Genomic DNA, 25,901 nt, shown 5'->3' on the forward strand with positions numbered 1-25,901 from the left:
TTTATAAAGTAACATAAAAGGTTTAAATACTGGTTATCCTTTTACACTAAAATATTACTAAAGAGATACAAAAAAAGTAAAATGCATATGTTCTTTTTCTTTAAGGAGATTATATATTACTGAAGAAAGAAAAAAAAAACTAAAACAGCCAAATGGGGCTATGCATACAAACTTAAAAGGTTTAAAAAAAACAGAAATATACACTTTTATTTGTACTTGCTTAACTTGTGGAGGGTGTATCCTGTAGCAAAGCCCTAACTTTTTTCGTGAAAGCCCATTTCAGTCAATAAGTCTTAAAAACAGGTGTAAAGATATTGACAATAAGCTACGCAAACCCACCAAGACATGGAATCGTTTAAATCAAGTATCATTACATCTTCCTGTCTTAAAGAGAAGTAAGGCAGTACTTATAAGCTTACATATATATATATATATATATATATATATATATAGACATACATACATATATATATATATATATATAGCTATATCTATATATGTATATCTATATATATCTAAATCTATATATATATATATATATATATATATATATATATATATATATATATATATATCTCTCTCTGTCTCTCTCTCTATGTATATATATATATATATATATATATATATCTAAATCCCCGCGAAGTACTGCTTTTAAATTTTTATGAAGAAGAAAAGCTTTTAAATTGAGGGAAAATATCCCAATAGCAATTTGTTAAGGATCTGTTTTTTTGTGAAGCAGCCTTAACACAGCTTTTCCGCTGTTTTATAAACGAACGCCATATAAGGTCTTCCTTTTTCCTTGCTTCGCCAAGGAAAGAGCCTTTTTATTAAATCCAAGGGTTCTTCGCTTTTTTTTTTTGTTTAATACGATTGTTATAGTTCTGTTTGTATACAACGTTGTCAGTTCAGCACTCAGGTTGTAATATGACCAAGCCGTGCAAGCTTACTGTTAAGAATGCAACGTATAGTTGTACATGAGAAAAGCAATCTTGCCTCAAATCAATGGCAAACTTTTGTAGGTCTATGAACTTAATTTAAAGTTTAGGTTTACACGGTGCTTTCTTTCCGAAGTACCTGCACTCATGAATATGTCTGTATGCGTCAGTCGCTCAAATCCCCGCGCTTCGCACCGGCGAAGTACTGCTTTTAAATTTTTATTAAGAAGAAAAGAAAACCTTTTAAAATTGAGGGAAAATATACCAATAACAGTTTGTTAAGGATCTGTTTTTTTGTGAAGCTGCATTCACTCGAGTGATCACTTCGAGATGACTTGCTGGCTAACCATAAGCGTTACCTGGTAGGTAACCACCCATACAATCAGATTGTGAATCAGACTACGAATGCCGTGAATGTAATTACCCCGATCTACATGCTGTCAAATAAACGAACCACACGCCGTGGCGCAATTTTAGGGGCTTAGCCTCTAGCGCTGACGTCCGAGGTTCGATTCCCGTAAGGGAGTGAAGTGAGCGCTTCGCTCCGGCGAAGTACTGCTTTTAAATTTTTATTAAGAAGAAAAGAAAACCTTTTTAAATTAAGTCTTAAAAAGAGCTGTAAAGATATTGACAATAAGCTACGCAAACCCACCAAGACATGCAATCGTTTAAATCAAAGCGCGAGTCGAAAAACACCATCCCATAATATTAGTTAACGATTAACACATTTCTATATGTATTGTAAGCATACAATACAACTGATAATATGTTGCGCTTATTTATCTGGTGTACTGACATTTTTGCGCGTTTAACGGCTGAAATCTAACGTGGTTTGTGCCCTTCAGAATGAAAAGAGTTTGCATTTACCTTTTTAATAAAAGGCGAGCTTTTAAGCCTGAGAAATCACCCCGTAAATGCACACGTTTAATTGCACATGTGTTAATATGTATGCTTACACAGTATTAAAAGACACTCAACAAGTACACAGTATTAAAAGACAATTAACGTCATTTACCTTCGTTCCCGCGTTTGACTTGTGCTGTAAATCTCTTCCTCGTTTTCAGTTCACGTGATTACTTAGGAGGCGTAATACGTGATGACGCGATACGTGACTCTGCCTCCTCCATTAGAGTATATGGACAAAAAACAGGTTCCAGTTATGACCATTACACATAGAATTTCGAAATGAAACCTGCCTAACTTTTGTAAGTAAGCTGTAAGGAATGAGCCTGCCAAATTTCAGCCTTCTACCTACACGGGAAGTTGGAGAATGAGTGATGAATGAGTCAGTCGAACAGGTTCCAGTTATGACCATTACGCATAGAATTTCGAAATAAAACCTGCCTAACTTTTGTAAGTAAGCTGTAAGGAATGAGCCTGCCAAATTTCAGACTTCTACCTACACGGGAAGTTGGAGAATTAGTGATGAGTGAGTCAGTCAAACAGGTTCCAGTTATGACCATTACGCGTAGAATTTCAAAATAAAACCTGCCTAACTTTTGTAAGTAAGCTGTAAGGAATGAGCCTGCCAAATTTCAGACTTCTACCTACACGGGAAGTTGGAGAATTAGTGATGAGTCAGTCAGTCAGTCAGTGAGGGCTTTGCCTTTTATTAGTATAGATATATATATAGAGAGAGAGAAAGAGGGATACTCTTAAAAAGATGTATGGGCTTTAAAAAGATGTTAAATGTTATGAAATTTACTGAACAGATTTAGTACAAATGGTATTGATGAGATTTGGTCCAAGATATTGAGTACCATGGCATCACCCTAAAGTGATATTTTTCATCAAGCCCTTCCATTATGGAAGGTTTAAGGGTAAACAGCATGCTTTCTGCTGAACAGCTTCCTTTTAAGAAATGATGAGACTACAAAGTTGTTAAAGGTAAAGCTGGATCTCATTGCCAGTATAGCTAATGCCTCTCATTATTTAACAAATTTATTCTGTGGTACTGACCTTCAATATATGTAGTCTATATTTGTATAAACAATACACTGTAGGCCTTTATTACAATTACATTTGAATAAGAATATCTAATATAAGTATCTGCAATTTTTAATTTTTGTTTTCTTTCCTTAGGTCCACGGATCATCACTCCCCTGGAAACAGTGGATGTAGAAATGGAGCAAAATGCTACATTTGTTTGTGAGGTAAATTCACAACCTCTTGCAGAAATCACTTGGACCCGCAATAATTTTCCAGTCCAGTAAGTAAAGTTAATATATAAAAAAATCCTTAATTACTACAGCCAGCTAATATTCTACCAGGGTAATCAGTAAAAGGCAATGATTCCTGTTGTTTTGCTGAAGATTACAGAAACAACATGATTGTGCACTCTGGAATATCAACAGCTCATACGCCTTCTATTATTTTGCATCTTAGCTCAAAGTAATACCCATCCTCTTATAGACCTGTCACATCTGTATTCACTTTCTAGTCACCATCCCCATCTCTCCCAGACTTTGCTCCAGTATCTCTACCTAATGTATCTGATCTTCTCCATTATGTCATGCCTACTGTATGTTTTTTATTCTATTGAACCTAATCTATTCAGGTGCTGTTGTGTTGACATTGCTTTTTCCATTATACACCTCTTCTTGTATCCTATCCACAAGATTTGTCCTTCTGTCATTAGCAATAGATTTACTCTTTTGAAAAATACATACACTATCAGCTCTTGCCAATTTTTGATCCATTCTGTAATCTGCTGTTGCTATTCAAATCTTGTAATTTGTTTTTCAAAATAAGTCTGTAGTTCATCATTATGAATCTTGTCAGTCTGGATATTAATGTCAGCTTATCATAGAAAAAGCTCTTTTTTTTGTTTTTAATAATTTACTAATCTAGTTTTGGAAGTGTATTTTGTTTATTGTTTGCATCATTTGACGATCCATTGTGTTTTATATTGAAAGACTTTTTCAATTGCTGTGGTGCCATTATCCATGGTTCAACCTGATAAATGATATGATAAAGCTAAGACTTTTCAGATACAGACATAATTAAGCATAACTTTTTTCAAAATTTCATGTTTACAGTAATGCTGTTATGATTACAATTTGTGCAAAAGTTCACCTGGGCAATCAAACCCTGATTATTCTTGGGTTACAGTTCCAGTTTTTGTACTAACCTCTGACAGCCAAGCAGTAGTAGTAGTATTAAATTTAATTTATATTTAATTAAACAAAGCTACCAGCAATTTGCTTGTTTATGTAAAGAAGTTCACACTAGTTTACTTTGGCATATCCAGGTTTCTTAACATTGCCCTATTTTCAGTTTTTATGTTGATGACACAACCTCCACATAAAAATAACTCCTGGATACATGACAGCACACACTGAAAGACATCAGTGTTTGGATGAATGTAAACCTTATTTTACTAAATACTAACAAGTGAGTCTTGTTTCTTGAAAGGTATCAATCACTCTGCTTTTTTGTGACTAGCTTTAGTGGTATACATAATGTTAATTCTGAGCTATAGTGTGAACTTCATTCTTACATCTACAAAACTACTTCTTAATGTGGAGTTTGCAAATCCTTTTTCACACCAAATTTCAGATTCCAAGTTTTTCTTCAATAGTCTTCCTATACAAAGTATAAACAGACAATAATTTTAAAATGCAGCTGCTAGATTCCTGATTTAGACCAGACACACTGGCCACATTATACTTCACCTTGAACAGTTACATTGGGATTCTGTCATCCATGCAACATTTCTATTAGTTTATAAAGCTGTCATCACAAATAACCAATGTTTAAAATGAGGTCAGTTGGCTTGTGTGCAAAATGAAGAAAATAAATTTGCATCAACTTACTGTAAATGTATTCTGAGTTTAGGTTGCATCAACACTTAATCAACTTAGTTCTAATCTTACTGTTCATGGGGCTAACTTCTAAACAATTTATTGTCTTTATTTTTATCTGGTTCATGAGACTCAATCCTCCTGCCTTGCAATAAAAATTCAATTTCTTAAAAACTCACATCGGTGTTTAGAAAAAATAATTGTTTGTTGAAATTATATGTAGGGAAGTGATACTTTTTGTTGAACATATTTTCAGTAACATTTTATAATTCCATTTACTGATTATGCAGTTTTTTCTTAAATGATTCTGTTGTCTATTTCAACAGTATAACACATTGTTACATACTCTTCTTACATAATCTTCTACAGTATTTGTAGTTGCTAATGTAAGAATAAAATTATTAATTTCTACCCAGAGAAAAAAATAAATAAAAAGACAATGTGAAATGGATTAAATGCTTGTTCAACAATTCAAATCACTGCTCTAATGTCTCCAAAAGGCTGAAATGATAGAATTAGATATAGTATGCATCAAGAAGACTATGCAAGGGCAGTGTAATGTTATTACTATGCATAAAAGTAATTATAAAAAGTAGAAATAAAATCGGAAAATAGACTACATCTATGCATTCTTTAGCAATTCCAATAGTAATTCCAGAAACCTGGTACAAGGAACAGTTCTATCATGCATTGGAAGTCAGCCAGTCAGAGGACACAATTATATTATGCTAACATTAATGTAATGCTAGACTCATGTACTTACATTACAGACTGCTTTTCAGCTGTGTCAATGACACACATATAAGTTGAAAACATAGACACAAAGTTCCCCGATCTGAAATAGATGAGAGTCTAGGCAACTATTATGACAAGTTAATAAAAGTATAATTTTAAAAAAATGCAATTAGGTAATTTATGATGATACGAGACAAGGTTACCTGCTGGTTCTAGTACACTAGACATAAAAGCACTTTAATAGAGAATTCATATAGTGCAAACAATAATTTTAAATATTAATTCACTTCAGTAAGAAAAGGTAAGAACCTGAACTACTGTAAATGCAAATTGTACATATGTTTATTAAAATACTGATGTAAAGAAGTATGTTTTTATGTATGATGTATTTACAATGTAAACAGTATGGGGAAAATTACATAACATAACAACTTGTCTTTGATCTGGATTTTACAATTTCACAGCCACATCTGCCAGACTGAATTTTATAGAGGACAGACTGATTGATTCCTGATATCTGATGAATGTGCTCATGTATGTTTAGCTGTTAGTATCCATAAATGGTGAAAACAGGCCATCAAGCCTATTTCCATTCCAATAATGTGTTAAATTTTAAACACATAACTACTTTACTTAGCATGTTTATTGACCAACATCACACTAACTAAATTGTTACAAACTTATCTGGTTGTTATTACATTAACTGTTTTTATTCACTAAATGCACATGGTTCTTCCACGGTTTCAAGATTGGTGCTTTTTAGCAATCAACCCACTGCCCAAAAGCAAGTACCGCATACATGCATGTACAGATTTGTGAAAAACTATTTTTCTCCTTTCCAAGACCAATGCGTAAATTTTTCAATGAACTGCCTCTGACCTTTAGACAAAATGCAATAATAGAGAAAGGGTACCAGACTGTATACAATTTTTGCATCATTACTTTCTTTTTTCAATGAACAAAGTTATCTAAACACCCCTATGAACCAGATAAAAAATTAATTGCCCCCATAGTTTCAGTCCTTGGTTGTCACACCTTTAGCAGCAATAGTCACAACTAAATACTTCCCCCAGCATAAAATGGCTTCTCTTAACAGAGCCAGGAAGATGATCCCCTGATGCACATGCATGATGCTATCTTTACCTAAATTAAGTGTAATTGTATATTTTCAGAATAAGCTTTGCCACAGTTTTGTTTTTAAAATAACTCTGTTTCCAAACTAACTTACTCATTGACCTTTGCATGTATACACAAAACCATTGTAGTTAAAAGACTGAAAGAAAAAGTTGATCACCAATAAAAGGATGAAAGAGTTCAAAGGATTGTAGTTCTTTTGCCTGGAGTTTTACTTAATGGTATACATAATAGGGTTTAAAAGAATATACAAGAACACATCTGAAAGCATTAACTATTGTATACATAGCTAGCAAACATCTAATATGATTCAATACCCTTTGCAACAAATTACTTTGCATTAAGATAATGTCAGTTTAAAGACAAGAGTTTACATGAACCATGAAACATTAGTGTTATTGCCATATACTTTGTCCGTAGATGAGCATATTAACACATTAAATTATTATTATAATAATTATTAAAAATGATTTCTATGGCGGATGGCACGGTGGCACAGTGGTAGCGCTGCTGCCTCGCAGTTAGGGGACCTGGGTTTGCTTCCTGGGTCCTCCCTGCATGGAGTTTGCATGTTCTCCCTGTGTCTGCGTGGGTTTCCTCCTACAGTCCAAAGACATGCGGATTAGGTGGATTGGCGATTCTAAATTGGCCCTAGTGTGTGCTTGGTATGTGGGTGTGTTTGTGTGTGTCCTGTGGTGGGTTGGAACCCTGCCCGGGATTGGTTCCTGCCTTGTGCCCTGTGTTGGCTGGGATTGGCTCCAGCAGACCCCCGTGACTCTGTGTTCGGATTCAGCGGGTTGGAAAATGGATGGATGGATGGATGGATTTCTATGGCACACTTGGGCAACTCTCATGACACACCACTGTGCTGTGGCACACTGGTTGAAAAACATTAAACTAAACCAAAGATTCAGTATTATTGTTATTATGTCCTTTATTTGGGGGTATGTATGTGTTGAACTTTGCTGCTAAATATAGTTCAGAAACATTACACTGTACAGAAAAGAATCTTTTTTATGAAACTACAGGCAAATGTTTGTTGGTCTGCATATTCCCTTTCAGCGGGTTTATACAAGACTAGTAGTTTAGTGTATGGACGTTATCCTCCTGTTCAGGTTTTATGGAAAGAAACCAAAAATATGTAATGTAAAATGTACTACAGAATGAGAATACAAAGTTCTAAGACAATGGCAAAAGATGCAAAGCTTTAGCTGCTCCTCAGGTAATTATCTGGTGAGGTAGCTAACCCACTAGTCCCAAAGCCTAAAGCATTATTCTTCCTATACTTCCATCTATTTGTGTGTCTCTCTCACACAACTCTGAACTATCTTCTTCCGCCAATGAACCCTCTCCTTAACTCCTCTGGAATGTGTCGCTTTTAAGGAAATCAGTTTTATGCCACCAATCCAAGATTACATGTTGAACGACAGGGCAGTTCCCTTTGGCTACTGGGACATTAGGATATGGCTGCCACTGAATTACTCCCTATTGTCCTTAAATTAAAAATGTAAAGGATGTTATCCTAAAGAAGTACAGTCCCAATCAGGAACTATGTACTTTTTCTTGCGGCTTTTAGAGAAAGTATTAGTCTACTGCCTGCGGTGAGCTGGCGCCCTGCCCAGAGTTTGTTTCCAGCCTTGTGCTCTGTGTTGGCTGGGATTGGCTCCAGCAGACCCCCGTGACCCTGTAGTTAGGATATAGCAGGTTGGATAATGGATGGATGGATGGATATTAGTCTACTGCTAACCCCCTCAAACTCCACCCCCCTTAGCCTCATTCTTAAACGGATAACACAGTCCCACCTTCTCTAGCTAGGGACCATATGTTACCACCTAAAAGCTTGGATTTCTTTTGGCTTCTTGCCAAGTCTCATTCTCTTGCTCTGTGTTTAGTTAAAAGGTCATGCATTGCTATGTTAAGTCCCCACCAATAATTTGGAGATATGTATTTGCTCTCTCTCTCCTGCTCCTCCTCTCTTTCTCTCAATTTACATCTCTCTGCTGTGCTGGTATGTTGTGCCATTAAGGAACCTTTCTGTGTCATTGTTATCTCTTTCTCTCTCTTTCTCTTTCTCCCTCACAGAAGTATCTGTTGTAACTGTACGTTTCTTTCCTTGAGTTGATAGTGCCTACATATATGTATTTTTTACCCTTTATTGCATAATATTTAGTCAGACTCCAGATTACATTGTGAAAAACCTGATGTTTTAAACAAACAATTGTATGCATTTGAAATTTTTGTAATAATCCATCTGGGATTTAAAACAATAATCATCTCATATGACCTGCTGTTTTTGACATCTGCCAGCCATAGCTAGTGAGAAAGAGGATATTATGCACTGCAGTAATTAACTCAAAAGAACTGAAAATACATTATATTCATATGCTATATTTATTATATATTTATGTTATATTTATTATAAGGAGATTTTTGAGAGTTATAGCCAAAAGAAACCCAAGAGAGGGTCAGGTCACAATTCAATTCAGGGGGAAATTAAGTTTATTCAACTCACAAATTAAGCCAAGTATTTTTTATTGTAAAAAATAAAGTAAATTTATCTTACTGTATTTTTATTACTTTTGGTAAAGAGTAGAAAACAGAACATTATTTTGACTTTCAGTCATGGCATTTAACTGCTAGAAATGTGACTCGAGCAGGGGAGACCTAGTCCAGGTATTCAAAATCAGAATTTTGGTATTTTAATCCAAAATTCAAAATCGAAAGCTTGCATATTGTAATCTTTTTAGTTAGCCAATAAAAGGTGTCATTTTGCTTGGCTTTTCTCTAGAAATTTGAAAAATGTATTTGTACTTGTAAAAATCCCTCTCTGTTTTTCCTAAGCCACATTGTTTTCCTCTCTGATGGTTTATGATTGCACATTTAAAATAACAGAGCAATAAAAGCAGAAAAATAATAAACTAGCAAATAAATCAGTTTAAGTTTAAATGGGTCGTAACGTATGTGACCTAATGAGTAAATTTATGTTTGCCCACATCATTACATTTTTATTAGTGATTTCTACTATTAAATTGTAGAAAATGCATATAAAAAAGTAATGAATGATTAGAAACACTAACTTGATATATGTATATTTCTGATCTAGATTATGTGTGCATGGAAACTATAGCTAAAAACTGTAGATAAGAAAAACACAACAAACCTCTCAGGATTGCATTGGTGAGAAATGGTAAACCTCTGACAGGGAAAGGTAAACAGGGTACATAAGAAACATAAAAGATTTGAAAAACAAGAGGAGACCATTCAGTCCATCCAGCCCGTATGTTTAAATAATAGCTAAGCTGTTCCAATATCTCATCCAGATTTTTCTTAAAGGTTGTCAAGGTTTGTTTTCTTCTAAATATCTTGGTAATTTGTTCCAGAGTCCCACAACTCTTTGCGTAAAGAAGTGCTTCCTGGCTTCAGTTTTTAATGCACTTCCCTTAATTTCCACTGATGTCCTCGAATATGTGATTCACCCGTAAGCTGGAAGAATGTTGTTGGATCTATTTTATAAATGCCTTTCAGGATTTTGAATACCTAGTCTAGGTCTCCCCTGCTCGAGTCTAAACAGGTTTAATTCTCTGAGTCTACCAGAGTATGACATGTCCTTAAGTCCTGGGAGGCACTTGGTTGCTTTCCTGTGCACAACATCAAGCATTGCTATGTCTTTCTTGTACCCTGGTGACCAGAACTGCACGCAATACTTCAGATGTGGTCTTATGAGTGGATTATATGGCTTGAACATAACGTCCCTTGACTTAAATTCAACTGATTTTATGATATAACCTAACATCGCTGCCTTTTAAATTGATTCTGTGCATTGATTAGTTGATGAAAATGTTGCGTCAATGTATATCCCTAAATCCTTTTCAGAGGTTGCTTCCTGTATGACAGTGTCTCCCATCTTGTATTTATAATTGTTGTTCCTTTTGCCCATTGTTATGTTCTGTACTTTGGCCACTAGGTGGAGATAGTGAAGAGGGATAGGGGAGAGTGTTAAGGAATCGAAAAAGTTTGGAGGACTAATTGTTTCCTGTTGTTGCTTCCAGTTCTTGAATTAAACCTTTAACTTTTGGGCACAGAGTCTCTTCATTTTATCCTCTGACAACTTAACACCCATATATAGCACTTTGCCTATTCTACATTAAACTGCATTTTCCCGGTGTTTGGGTCATTTTGAATTCTTTTTGCTGCCTTCTCATTGTCTGTCATCCCTCCAATTTTAATGTCATCTGCAAATTTGTCAAGTTTACTAACTGTACCAGAATCAATATCATTACTATAAATCAGAAAAGTGAGCTCACAACTAATGAGCTACTCTAGATGGTGAAATTTACAAGGAACTGTTAATTGAGATAGGGTAGGAACACTAATTCAGAAGCTGGAAAAAGACATGAGACTTAAAAATGTTAAAAGAAGTTAAGAAGTTAAGAAATAAGTAGTGACAGGTGAACGGGGAGGGTGGCTATTATATAAATGATGGGATCCTGGGGTTACATTCAAGACTTAGAAAAATATACATTATGTTTGGAATCCAAAGACATAAAGAACCTTTCGAAGTTGAAAAGTAAACCATTAGCTTGTTTGGAGTTTACTGTTGAAATTCAAGTGTAACTTTCACATCTTTGCTTTTCAGCTGTCTCTTCAATGATGATCTTAGGCCAGCGGCACATTACAGAACTTCTAGTCAGACAGCATATTAAACTTAACGACTGCAGTTGTTGGATCTTGTCACTTTGAAGATATCAGATTATTCAACTAGGAATCACAGGGGAAGACATGACTGTCTCAGAAGTTTTCTTCACAGTTTCAAATTTCCATAGTATATGAGCTTGCCACATTCTGACAGCCAATTAACGTGCTGCCTGACTATGCCTGTGCCTGTATGAATGCTTTCCAGGCAAGACAAGTTCAGCTGCAATCTCTGCCCTTTCTTTTTCATTTTTCCATTCTGTCATTGTATGAAAAACATTGGACAAATAAGCCTCTCTTCTGTTTGCACGCCCAGAACACCAATTTTCTGCATTTCTTTGTGGTATCATTGTATAGGATTTACTTCCAGATGAATGTTCATTTGGTTGTCATCTCTCACACACATTCAAGCCCACTAGTACAATTTAAGACACAATCAAACTTGATTGAAGTGTCAAACTGCATGACTTTTTTTCAGTGAAGCATGCTGCAACTACTCCTAACTCACTAAGATTCTCAATGAAATATATGACTGAAAATCTATGAGTTTTCCAGGAAAGGTTGTTTAATGTGACAAAGCTTTAGTTAAATGAGCAGATACATCTGTCCAGAAAGTTTCTACAACCAAAAAACTTTACTGTACAATTGTTCAAAGGAACATATGTTATGGCCATGAGTGAACCAAAATAATATAAGATATAATAGATACAAATGCTGAAAAAAAAATTAAATAAGATAAACCAGATAAAAGTGAACTTATGGTAAAGTCTACTGCTTTGAAGCAGCAAGGTGATGGGTTTTTGGAGACACCCAATATGCTTTATGTAAAATAAACACTACCACTTATCATATAGGCGTCTGTTGAAGTTTAAAGCAATGCATACATAAGTTTATAGTGGGTATCAAGAGTATATTAAAAATAACATTAATTTAATCTATGTCATAAAAAATAAATCCTAACCCTCAAGAACAGCATGCATGATAACACGAAAACATATCACTAATCATATGGATATAACATGCTTTAATATAACTCTTGTCATCACTCTTAAAGATAATGGCTCTTTAATGACATTGTATGGTTCTAAACTGTGTTTGTTGTGTGGTTTCTTATAGAACCATTGCTTGACAAATCACCATTTCATTCTTGAAAGGGTTCTCAGCATATGAAGTTGGTTCTTTATGCTTTGAAAAGCTTCCTGACTTCTATACTTTATAGTAGACTACATACAGAGTAAGAAAACCTTGTCTTGGCCTGTGGTATTGTATTAGCCAGTCTTTTTGTATGCAGGAAGAGTCTTTTAAAATCAGGACCTACTGCTATTACACAAATCTGTTATCTATTCATTGGCCATTTACTGTATGGAGCTTGTTACAGATCTAAATAAATAAACATTCTTTATAGAAGCTTCATGTTGATGGGTCTTTTTGAACCAAAAATGGTTCCCCTTTGGCACTGCTCTGAATTACCATTCTGGCACCTTTCTTTTTAACATTGTATTACCCAATAGTGAAATGAGATTATCTTCTTGTTTTCCTGAGAGAATAAAATCAGATGTCATGCATGTTCATCAGAGGGTCTCCAACTGCGTCCCTCACAGGTATGTAATCCCAATGCAGGCTGAAAGGAGATGCTGCTACTAACTGTCTTCCTTTTCCTCTGAAGTACCGGGAAACTGCCCAGTGAGGGCAAATGACTCTACCTCTTCCTCTCCTTGGATTGAGAGAGCGAAGAGAAGGAACTCCTTCGTGACCTGACCTTGTTTATAGTAAATAGCCCTTGAAAGGCAGTATTTTTGTTGATCTTGTGCCTTTGTGTGTTTGTTTTTTTTTTAACCATTGAAATAAACGGGGACGGCAAGATTGGTGCCTCAACATTTGTCGCTTGTCATGAGCTGTCACTTCCTCCAACAACCACACAGGGAACTCCTTCTCCTCCATACTCCTAAAAGAGCCACAGAGACATATGTAACAGAATTCTACTGGGTTATCTTGTTAACTATATTAGAACGCTATATTTTGATGTAGGCAATGTTCAAATTTGCCATTACCTTTTAAGAATGTTCTAAGGTCTTTATTTTTATTTGAACTCATTGTAAAAATAAATATGTAAATTAAACTGTGGCAGTAAATGAAATTGCAGGAAGTGTAAAAGCCATTTATATAAAAATGAATCTTCAGCATTATCCAAATGTTGAAAAGAAAAACAAGAAATCTGCTGTATTCCTGAACTAGAAAGAACTTCAGGATGCAAAGATTCATATGCTGAACTGAAAGACTCATTGGACTTTGAGAGGTTAGAAGAAAAAATGGAACTGAAAATGGAAATTGAAAAAGAAGTGGCAAAGGGGTATAGCTTTAACTGTTCAGTTTTCAATGACTAATTGCATAGAATAACCTACAAAAATATGTTATTAACCCTTTACATAACAAAACAAAAAAATGTTGTAAGAAGCTTGCCAAATGTTCCCAAGAAAAGCAATAATAGATAATAACCTTTCACAAACTAAAATTAGTAAGTGAGACTCAATACAATTTGGTCAAATAGTCTTCAGCAGCTGTGTATTTAAAAAGCCTTGTGTATTTTGCAGTGACAAGCACATTCTTGCAGAATGTAGTAAAATCAAAGAATTGCCACACAAAGAAAGAATCGACTTTTTTAAATCTAAAGGTTTATGTTTTTGTTATTTCACACGGGTACGTTGGCAAGAATTGTAAAGAAAAAAATAAAATGTCAGATATGTTCTTTACAGCACCCAGACGTCCTGCAGGATTTAGGAAATTAATAAAATAATGTTACTTTATTAGTAACTAGCTGTGCTACCTGTCAAAGACCGGTTAAAATCTAAATAATCAATGCAAACCTCAGTTTTAATATTTACAGTGCAATGCATATGTCTCTGTTATACTAAGCAGTAGTAATGTTTGTAATGTGTCATTTTTGGAATGACAAATGCAATGATTTTTATTGCTAAAAATGTCTGAGATATGCAATCTTTGGAATGACAGAGACACAGCAACCGGACAGGCACAGAGACACATCCCTTTATTAAGGTGGATTGCTCTTTAATCATGGTTCTGGTGCCAAACTTAGATCATTGAGGGTTTATGTAATAATTGTGGGGTTTTCTACAGATTGATGTCTACACAACACCACTAGACAATTAACTAATACAAACTAAGAAAAATACAATCTGTTTCAGGATCCTTAGGACTCATTCACACATAAGCGCTTTTCTAGTGTTTTACCGCTAGACACAGAACATTCCTAAACTGCTTGGAAAGTTATTTGCTATTGTTTTTAATGACACTATTCACACCTAAGCATTTTAGCAGCGAGTGGTTTAGAAAACTTGTGTATGTAGCAGAGTGTTTTCAGCCAAATGCTGATTCCATTGAAATCAACTGTAATGCTCATAAGATGCTGGTACAATAAAACAAAGAGTGTTTTGGAGGAGTTTTTACAGGGCGCCACTGCAACTACCTGGGTGAAGAACCTCATTGAACCTAAAAAAAATGACACAGTGTAAACCAAATGATGAGAATTCAACAAAAGTTATAGTTATACATTTAATTTTAATCAGCTTAAAGTTTAGTACAGATGTTTTAACAAATAGGGAAAGGGGTAGCACAGAGCTGGTGTTCCTTCCTCACTGGGTTAACTGAATGAGGTTTGCAGGTTCTGCCTGTGCATTTCTGGATTGATTGATATTAATGTATTGCTACCTGTTTTAACACTGAATACTGGAAATGTCTCTAATACTTTTCAATTAAGAAAATACATTTAGTCCTTTGTGAAGTAAATAACTTCCATCCATTTTTTCCATCTCCAATGTAAGCCTCAGGGTGCACATTGGATTCCACACCCTATTTCAAAGTATCTTTAGCAAATAATTGAATTAAAACTAAACAGATATTTTAATAATAGGTTTCTATTGCTGGCTTTCACACAGGACAATTTTTATGCTTGTCTGTATGACTGAGCGCTGAAAAGAACTGGTGCACTGTCTGCCAAATTTGTTTCTTGCTTGTCATCCAGTGTTGCTGTTATAATCACTGACTCCAGTGACCTTAAACTAGGCAGATTAATCTCAGCCCTCAACACTTTCAGGATAATAAATCTGCCTCCTGACATGCTACATTTGTTGTGTATGGCTTTCTGTGCTGAATATTTTTATATACTCATATTGTATTGCATACTATTGTATTGCATATTGCATTTGTAATTTTTTTTTACCAAGGGCTAATATTAGCGGTGAAGACATTAGACTTCAATAACTCAATTTGTGGGTTTAAATCCTGCTATTGACACCGTGTGACCATTTTCTCCTGTCTGTGACACTGCACTGCTCCTTCTTCAGTTGTCCATACACCGTTTTGGCTACTGATGCTATTTGCGTGGCCCATCAGCCACATTTGCTGGACCATACATTTGCATCAAACATGTTCTCTACGCAAGGCCGAGTATATAAGAAAGCATAACATTAATAAATATTGACAATATAATAATCTTTTTTCTGTAACATCACTAAATTTGAATCAAATTTGTCAAGACATTTTTAAGATTTTGGGGTATTTATCCTTTCTGCTATTAATACATCAAAGTGTCCTTGTTGATGAGTGAGTAAGTGAGTCAGTCAACTGACTATAGATATTTAGAATTGTGCAAAGTGTCAGGAGTTATCTGGGTAACAATGCTAGTGAAACCCTTTAATTTATGTTCTTCCCTTCAGCACTGTATATCACATTTTTGTTATAAGATCAGAAATACATAAGCAAATTCAAATGTGGATGTATTGTATAGTTTAAACACCTTGTTGGTTAACATCATTTTGGTTCAATTTTGTAAAGTATAACAAAATAAATGGGAAATAGTCACAAATATCTCAGACTGCTCTGTGCAATATGTTTCCAAGACAATTATTCAGTGAAGTGACATTTACTTATGAATAGAATTATAATAAAGTTGAGTATAATTCATTGTTCCTTATTAATGTTTCTGTGCAGAAAAAGGAATAGTGTACAAGTAATTTTATAGTTTGGGTAAACTATAAAAGTATTAAACTATAAAAGTATTAAACATACCTCGCTTTAAATTTAATTTAAAGTTTGGTACAGTACTTTCTGCTAATATTAAAAGCATATTTTTCTATATTGAAACAGGTCTTTCAACAGACGATACATTGCAAGAGAAAATGGCCAAATGTTAATAATTCCTAATGTTAAAGATACAGACAATGGGGAGTATTGCTGCCTTGTTGACAATGGAATATCAGAGTCTGCTAAAAGCTGTGGAGCTTTGCAAGTCAAAATGAGTAGGTGTACACAGTGTGTGTGTGCATGCGTGTATGGCAAAGAATATAGATGTTTGTATGTAAGATTTTCTGCCTTAAGGACAATTATGTTTTTAAAGTATGCAAAATAACATCTGCAAGAACAAAATCAGTTGTTTTGATCTGAACAAAAACATAACTATATTTTGCTGACAAAAGTTGGAAGTTTTCTTTTACTTCTGTTTTTGTTATGCAGGAATGCCCAGCATGGCAGCTCCATACTAACACAAACTGTAAATTAACTATTGATTTACATATATATATATATATATATATATATATATATATATATATATATATATATATATATATATATATATATATATATATATATATAATTATATATATATATAATATTAATATATAGTGGGGAACAACCCGGACACAGACAGGTAGACATGATGGTTTCACCACACACACGTTTATTTTTAATATTTACAAGTATTTAGTGAGCACAAACCCAGTGCCACAGCACCAATCACCCCTTCAGTCCTGGCCACACAACACAATGCCTTCTCAGTCTCTGGTCCGCCACCACTCCTCTCTACTGAGCTTCGTCCTCTTCCACCCGACTCTTGCCATTGAATGGAGGGAGGCGGCCCCTTTTATACACCCCCGGATGGGCTCCAGGTGCTTCCTGACACTCTTCCGTCGACACTCCCCTGTGTGGCGGAAGTGCCGGCTGCGCAACTGGAAGGACTCTGGGTGTCCCTGCTGCTCTTCCCCCCAGCACTTCCAGGTGTGACAGAAGTGCTGAGGTCCGGGGCTCCCAAGGCATTGGAGTGCCCCCTGGCAGTGGCCACAGGCCCCTACAGGGTTGGGCTTCCAAGCCCTGTACCCGTGGCCTCCAATATAACCAGGGCAGTCACCCCTTCGTATTCTGGAGGAGGTACAAGCCCTCCTCCAGTCCTCCTGGGCGTCCCGGCCGGGCATGAGCCCCGTCCGGGTGCCACAATATATACAGTATATCCACATATATATACTGTACAAACCTGACACAGAGCCATAGAAAGGTTTGGGGCAGCCACCTGTATAATTGAGTTCCTGGCTGCAAAAGTCATTTTCAAATGAATACAGCACTGATGTGCACAAAACCGAGTCCAAACAGAACTGAGGAAATAGGGAAAAGGTGGAGGCTTTTAAAGGGGAAGACAGGAAGTGAGATCATAGGGGTCGGGCTTATGAAGGTCCTCAACCATTGGTTCGAGCCTGGACGTGACATCACAGGGGCCGGAGCTGGCAAGGTCTACTTCCATAGGCTCGGTCCCGGAAATGACGTCAAGAGAACCAGGTGGAACCTCCCGTGAATGGTCTACAGGAAAGGGAGAAAGAAAGTCAGTGCACTCTGCCACATCCCAGCATGCCTCAGAACTGCCCTTACTCAAGCCCTTTAGCTGCCTCCCATGCGCATGTGTGTGACAATATATATATATATATATATATATATATATATATATATATATATATATATATATATATATATGTATATTCCTGGCATTCGTAGTCTGAATCACAATCTGATTGTATGGGTGGTTACCTACCACGTAATGCTTGTGGTTGGTCAGCAAGTCGGCTAACATCTGCCACGGCGCCCTCTTTCAGTTGCGAGAAGCAGATCATAGAATGGTTGAAATAGTTTTACTGTCAAATAATGCAAAAAGTACACAACACGTGTTTCGCCCTAATTCTGGGCTCATCAGGCGTACACACTCACTGCATCCTTTTTCGGGAATCGAAACCTCGAACATCAGTGCCAGAGGCGAATCCCCTAACGCTGCGCTATGGCGTGTGGTTCGTTCATTTGACAGCATGTAGATCGGGGTAATTTTATATATATATATATATATATATATATATATATATATATATATATATATATATATATAATATAATATTTACAGTTCAGTGCCACACAAACCCCAATCTCCCCCAAAGTCCAGGCCAACCACGCTATGCCTCTTGTTCAGATCGCCTCCTTCTCTCTCTTCACCGACCTCATCCGTCTTCCACCTGACTCCAGCCTCTCTATGAAGGGAGCTGGCCCCTTTTATCTGCACCCGGATGTGCTCCAGGTGTACACCGGCAATCTCCCACCGACATGCCACAGTGTGGTGGAAGTGCCGGCTGTATCCCCGGAAACACTCCGGGTGTCCCCACACATCTTCTTCCGGGTGTGGCAGAAGTACTGGGGTCCAGGAACCTTCAGGCATGGGGGTGCCCCCTGGCAGTGACCATGGGTCCCAACAGGGCTGAGCTTCCAAGCTCCATACCCGTGGCCCCCAAAGTAACCAGGGCAGTCACCCCCTCATCGTCTGGAGGAGGCATGAGCCCTTCTCCTGTCTTCCTGGGCATCCCAGCTGGGTGCCACCCCCAGCCGCGTGCCACAGTGCCCCATCGCCAGCGAAGACCCGTCCGTCGAAGCGGCCCGTCCCGCGAGGGCAGGTCCCCAACGAAGTGGGTCCTATTGCGATCCTGTAAAACAAAGAGACACAGGGGCAGAGCAGCTGCCTGAACGCCACCACTTGGTGTCCTTCTTTGTCCTAAACAGGCAGCGCTCACCCCTCTGACCGGCACCGGTTCCGTGCCCCTCTTGATGGATTAACTGATGGGACCACTTGCTTCCGTGCAATCTCCGCTGGCTTTGTGGTTCCCCTCTGCCTCCGCAGAGGGCGGCTCTTCTCTGGACGTGTGCACCCAGCAGCACGCCCCTTCCTATCGGAGGAACAGGCATTCTCCCCTCGATTCCTCCTGTCACTCTTGGATGCCCTGATGGTCTGGGTCTGCGCATGGGAAACACACAGATCCAACCCAGTCTGCATCCATACAGAATGAAGGGAGACTGCCGCGGGCTTGGGGCGCTAGGACCCAGGGCAGTTATCAGTCCTTGTCCTGCCTGCCCTCTCGATCTTTCTCCCCTTACCTCGCGAACAGCCTTCACCGCCGCGTCCGCTGTTGGAGACCCACCTACTTGGTTCCATTCACATATGTCGTGGGCCCATTCGGTTGGATCTCCCTTATGCTTTATGGGATCGGCTCTACTCACCTTCCCCGCCGTACAGCTCCGGCCAAAGGATCCAGCGTCGCGCCCTTTCATTGCCGCACGCAGCCTCTGCAATGACGTGACCACCTTCCCCTCCAGCTCCCGCAGGTCCGTACAGAGCGTACCCAACACCTGTAACAGCGGCCCTGCGGACTGGAGACACTCCTCCAGTGCACGCAGGGCTCCAGGCAAGGACAGGAAGTCAGCCGGCGGTGAGCTTACCTGTCTGTCAGCAACACATGTCCACTGCTTCCTGTGGGCCTCTTCCTCCAGCCCAATCGGGTCTCCCCTCGGCACGAGACGGGCATTCCTTGGACCCGCCTCCATCCAATCATCAGCGGGCACACAAGACACACCGCCCAATCCCGTGTCTGTCACGGGGAGGGACTTCGGTCCGCGGCCATTTTGGCTCTCCTTCTCTTAGTGCGGTGACGAGCCGGCTCTCCAGGGTGCAGGGTGCCACCCCCAGCCACGTGCCGACACATGCTACAGGGCAATTGAGAGTTAAAACAATAAGAATGTTTAATGAACGCAAGCAAGCATAATTACAAAATTGAAGTAAAAAAGTATAACTGCATTAAAAACAAACACTGCTTATCATGAAACAGCCACAGGCAGGATCAAAATTACACAGTGGTATTTTGTTAAAATGAAGAATCACCAGAATACCATTTCACATTGGTAGTGTATATCAGTTTGTATCAGATATGCCGCTTTAAAACACATTTTTCAGGGTAGAAAAATTAGAAAAGACCCAATATTTAATTGTAATTCAATACATACTGTTAATAACTTGAGTTGCTACTTCTAAGAAATCAGCTGCTATCTGTATTTAAACAATGTAATATTTAAAAAGTTAAGGGATAGACTTTTTTTTATATAGTACTTTTAAACTCTGCCAAAGAAGTGCCTATAGATATATGAGGCTGCAGCCTTGGTAGTTAGGCTGAAATATTGCAAAAACCTTAATGTGAAAAAGAGCCAGACTAGTAATAAAAGCATTAGGTATTTGTTTATTGCATCAGGTTTAAGGGCCTTTCTGATTTCTTTAAGAAATAAAATAAAGACCGATTGATTGATTGATTGATTGTGCAATGTGGTCTTCATATAATCATATCATTTATGTTAATATTTAGTTGCTAGTATCTCAGTGTGATACTTATCCTTAGTTTATTTTCTCTAAATATACTTTTAAGGTAAAATAGCTTAAAGGTAATGAAGTTTTATGTTATCTTCAGGGCCTCAGATCAAACGACACCCCTCAAATGTTACATTGCTAAATGGCTCAAAGGCAGTTCTTCTTTGTGGAGCAGTGGGGAATCCGAAACCAGATGTTTCCTGGCTAAGAGATGAAGTTTTGATCAAGGTAATTATATTATATTATATTAAATTATATTATATTATATTACCAGTAACGGCGCACTGCTCGATAACGTGGAGTGAATACCCTTGACTTGAGCATTCACAGTTTTCATTGTCTTTCTCTGTACATTTAGCATTCGTTTGCTTAGAGGTTGATGCACTTGCTGCTTCCTGAGCAGCTCTTCTTTTCTCCGCCCTATTGGCCTGCTTCTCCTCTTCTTTCGTCGACATCTTTTCACGTTAAAACTGATTAAGTCACTAGTTACTTAGTTTGTTTTCTTTAATTTTTCACTTAAGCTGGCACTCAAGAATGATTTAAGATATGAAGAGGTAGGGGAAGTGACGGCGAAGGTAGTAGGGAATGAGAAGGGAGCCCGTACACATGTGCTGCATGGCTGCCCTACTGGCCGCTGCTGAGAGTTGATTCTACAATAAAATAAAAATAATAAGAAGAATAACTTTGGCAGTCAATCATCACCCCAAAAGCGGATAGTAGACGTCACGTAGTACACGTGTACAAAATTTCATGTCAATAGGTCAAATGGTTTGTGAGCAACAGGGAGCTCAGGTGTAAATGGTGCATACGCACAGAAATGTTGCGTACAAACATTTCCATGCTCAAATCACGATGTATAAAACCTAAACTTGGCATAAAGCCACGCACATTTTCACGGTATCTCATACCCTGGCATACGCAAGTTCTCCGCTTGGTTTTGCAGACTGGCGGCACCCAGCGTCAAAGCAGTGCTACTGTTCCTGTGTGGTTACTCTTTCTTTCGTAGATCCACATTCCTAATGCGGCTTTATAAATACACTGAAACTAACTGCATATTGTTTATTAGTGTAATGCATCTGATTATAATTAACCTGTAACAATATAATGGTCCAGGGAATAGCCATAGTATTCCAAATACCATAACTGCTTTAGCGTTGTTACTCTCACTGCACCTTCTTTTTCTTCTTTCAGCTGCTCCCGTTAAGGGTTGCCACAGTGGATCATCTTTTTCCATATTACTCTCACTGCACCACTTGGAGTATTTATATCACTGTATCTGAGTTTGGAATCACAGCAGCAGCTGGTCGGAAAGAGAATTATCGGTATACAGCATCAAGCACACGCTGCCTCAGCCACGGCAAAATGCTTCAGAACCTTTCCTGTACGGACCTTGCGGTTCAGAAACAGTTTCATCCCAAAAACATTAAACGCACTCAATCAGTCCATCAAGTGCTCCTTGTAGAACTGTTTGTACTTATAAGTACAATTACCTCACTGTAAACTTGCACTTCAGTTATAATATTGCCCAACCTGCGCTACTTTATAAAGCACGTATTTACATATGATGACGATATCATTTTTAAGATGAAATGCAGCAAAATATGTTGATTATATTATACAGATAAAACTTTAACTTCATTTAAATAATCTATATTGTTAATAATTAAACAGTGCCACAGCGCTAGCTAGTTCACGGATTGTTCCTACCTCGTGCTGTATTCATGCTGGGCTGGCGTGACACTGGAAGGATAGATGGATAGAATAATTAAATCGTCATTCTAAGCTTACAGATGGCTTAACATCTATTACAGAGCTGATTGCGTGGCGATTGGGTATTTGGAGAAAGAAAAGTAAGGACAGGAATTGGAGGTTAGTACGTTTGAAAGAGACAGTGCTGCTGCAATAAATAATTTCATCGAAGGTCGCGCACGGCGCAGCAAGCATCTTGCGTGAGACACGAGCAATCACTGCGCTACCGTGTTCCCATGTTTAATAACATGCTTTCATTCCTATCATCATGAAAAAGATATCACGTATACATCTCAGTATTTTAATTATTCAGAGAGCTGTAATATTACGAATGTAATGGATTCTGTGTCCTGTCGGAGGAAGAGAAAGCCCGGAAGCACGTAGTGATTCACACGCATAGAGCACATAGAAGATCAAATACAAAACAAAGCATTTAACGTGCTACTTTAGTTACAATGGGATTTGAGAAACTACTAAATTAAACGATTTTAAGATGAAGTTTATGATGTTCTACTTTAATGACAAAATAAACTACGTGATTAAAGTGGAAATTTTGAGATTAAAGTTGACATTACATTGTTTTTCCCCACTGTGTGCCTTTTTTTTTCTTTGTACCCTAATAAACTTTCATATGACACTCAGACAGTGGGCTACGACTCGCCTTTTCACGGCGACTTTGATATGTGACAACTTCTTTTTTGTTTCGGGCACTGTGTGACTTTGTGAACTTGAGCTTTCGAGTTTCTTCGACACTATATGTCACTGGATCAACTTCCTGTTGTTGATTTTATCACTGTTTAAACCAACGAATAGTAAGTTTTTCCTTGCCTCTACTTGGTATTCGCTGAAATTATTCTATTTTCCCCCGTGCTTCTCCCATTGTCTTTTCACAGAACGCTGAGTTTAAGGGCTATTTATATTGATTTGCATATTCAAAGAGGCATAATTCTGGGAGGAGTTGGGGTGGGGCAGCAGGTGATTTAAAATCCTGGACAAACAAATGGACAGCCACGGTAGCGTATTATATTATATTATATTAGATTAAATTAGATTAGATTAGATTAGATTATGCAGAGTAAACCAGGTACTTTCGGATTCAGCGGGTTGGAAAATGGATGGATGAAACCAGGTACTTATAGTATCTATCTATCTATCTATCTATCTATCTATCTATCTATCTATCTATCTATCTATCTATCTATCTATCTATCTATCTATCTATCTATCTATCTATCTATCCTTTGAAAAATTAAGATTTTCAATGGTAGTTTATTTCTTTGCTTGTTGCAGCATGTACGGCTTACTTTAGGATGTGCATGTAAAAATTAAAAAGTCAAGTGCAATTTGCTATTCAATTTGCAATTTAGTGTGCAAATAGATGCGACTGTCAAAAACTGTTGTGTGCTTAATGCACAAACAAAAGAAACCATTAACTTAAAAACTACAAATCAAGTTAAGTTACCTATAAATATTTTAGCACACTCAGTCTCCACAAAAGCTTTCATATATTTGCAAGACATACAGCAGTAGCTTGGATATTACAGCATTTTTGATCAGAAGTGTTTAAATGATACTGCAGGGTAAAAGAGTTTTTCCAGTTAGCAGGTTTGGATGCTCGGAGAAAGGCAAAAAAGCACGGAACTAGAAAACGGCAAACAAATGTGAATGGTAACAATACATCTTGGGTAAACATGGAAACTTTACTATCATTACAGTTAGGCTCAAAGGACTGCAACACAGAACATATACAGTAAATAATAGTTGTTTTCATCTTTGCAATCCTAAATGGAATTAGTTGTATGATGTTCCACTGTTGAATTATGTCTAAGAAAAAGCTTCGAATCATCTTCTTCCTCTTCATCTATCCCCACTTCTATGTTGAGTCGATGTTTTATATGTTTTTCCAAAATGCTACCAATCAGTGATTTTATTAATTTTCAATAGTATTTAAACTCACTGTTTGGAAAATTTGGTTTAAAAAATAATTAAAATCATAGGCTGCTGGTGACATCTTTGTTCAGATGAGCATGAAAATAATACTGATTAGCCAAATTCACCCATTATTTTTTTTCACCATTTGGATTCATTTCATATATTTTTCGTAAGAGATACTTGAAAAGATGAGTTTAACTTCATCCCAAGAGTGGCACATTGGCTGCAGGCTTTTGTTCCAGTCATTTCCATAATTAGAAGCCAATTCTTAATTTGATGCTTTCATTAGCCCTTTCTTCGTTTTCAGAAATTCCTAAAGATATAGGGTATCATTCTGGAATTTTGCTTTATTTTATTCATTTTAGTTAATTTTCTTGTGAAAACAATGTGTTTTCTTTTTCTCCCTCAACAATGGTTATAAGCAGCAAGGAAGAGAATAGTGAAACATCCATCCATCCATCCATTTTCCAACCCGCTGAATCCGAACACAGGGGTCTGCTGGAGCCAATCCCAGGGCACAAGGCAGGAACCAATCCCGGGCAGGGTGCCAACCCACCGTAGGACACACACAAACACACCCACACACACACTAGTGCCAATTTAGAATCGCCAGTCCACCTAACCTGCATGTCTTTGGACTGTGGGAGGAAACCCACGCAGACACGGGGAGAACATGCAAACTCCACGCAGGGTGGACCCAGGAAGCGAACCCGGGTCTCCTAACTGCGAGGCAGCAGCGCTACCACTGCGCCACCGTGCCGCCCAAATAGTGAAACAGCTAATCTAATACAGTATCTTTTCTACTTGTGTTTTTATCATGCAGTACCTGATTATCAATATTTTGAGATCAATATTAAAATTAAGCAAAGGATCTGAGAGGCACTGATATGGCTTAGATCACTAAATATTTCATTAATTGTTTTTGTCCCAAAAGTAGAATACACATAGATGGGGATTTCCGATGTGGTAAAAAGTACAGTGTGGTATAGTGCTTAAGGTTTTGGACTTTAAACCCTGATATTGTTTAAATCCTTCTTCTGGCACTGTGTGACCATGAGCAAGTCACTTTAAATACATGTGTTCCAATTGGAAACATACATTATCACCAGTTATTTCTCAGTTGTTGTAAGTTGTCTGAAAAAAAGGTATCAGCCAAATAAGTAAATGTAAAACAAAGTGCAAAATGCTTAAGTAATGACATTTTCATCAACAGAAAGTTGCTTGGGCAAAAATCAGCAGCACACAAGAACTGGATGTGAGGAGCCTGCTGTAGTGCCTACAATGGGGATGTACATTCAAGATTGTATATAAATATGAGCTCAGAGCTCAGTATTTCTTTGATCTTTTAGTGGGAAGGTGATTCCTCTAACCCAGGGGTGGGCAAATTCATTCCTGGAGGGCCGCAGTGGC

The 25,901-nt window shown here is 37.5% G+C and overlaps 1 protein-coding gene across 1 annotated transcript in view; it reads left to right on the plus strand.

Moving 5' to 3' along the window:
• Positions 1-25,901, plus strand: part of musk (muscle, skeletal, receptor tyrosine kinase) — a 127,846-nt gene that overhangs the window by 32,509 nt on the left and 69,436 nt on the right. The window contains exons 2-4 of the mRNA XM_051928321.1: positions 3,018-3,144; positions 16,463-16,614; positions 20,911-21,038. Of these exons, the coding sequence (XP_051784281.1) occupies positions 3,018-3,144; positions 16,463-16,614; positions 20,911-21,038 (407 nt within the window). The remainder of the gene's footprint in view (positions 1-3,017; positions 3,145-16,462; positions 16,615-20,910; positions 21,039-25,901) is intronic.

This window comes from Erpetoichthys calabaricus, chromosome 5, assembly GCF_900747795.2.
Source record: "Erpetoichthys calabaricus chromosome 5, fErpCal1.3, whole genome shotgun sequence".
Lineage (NCBI taxonomy): Eukaryota > Metazoa > Chordata > Cladistia > Polypteriformes > Polypteridae > Erpetoichthys > Erpetoichthys calabaricus.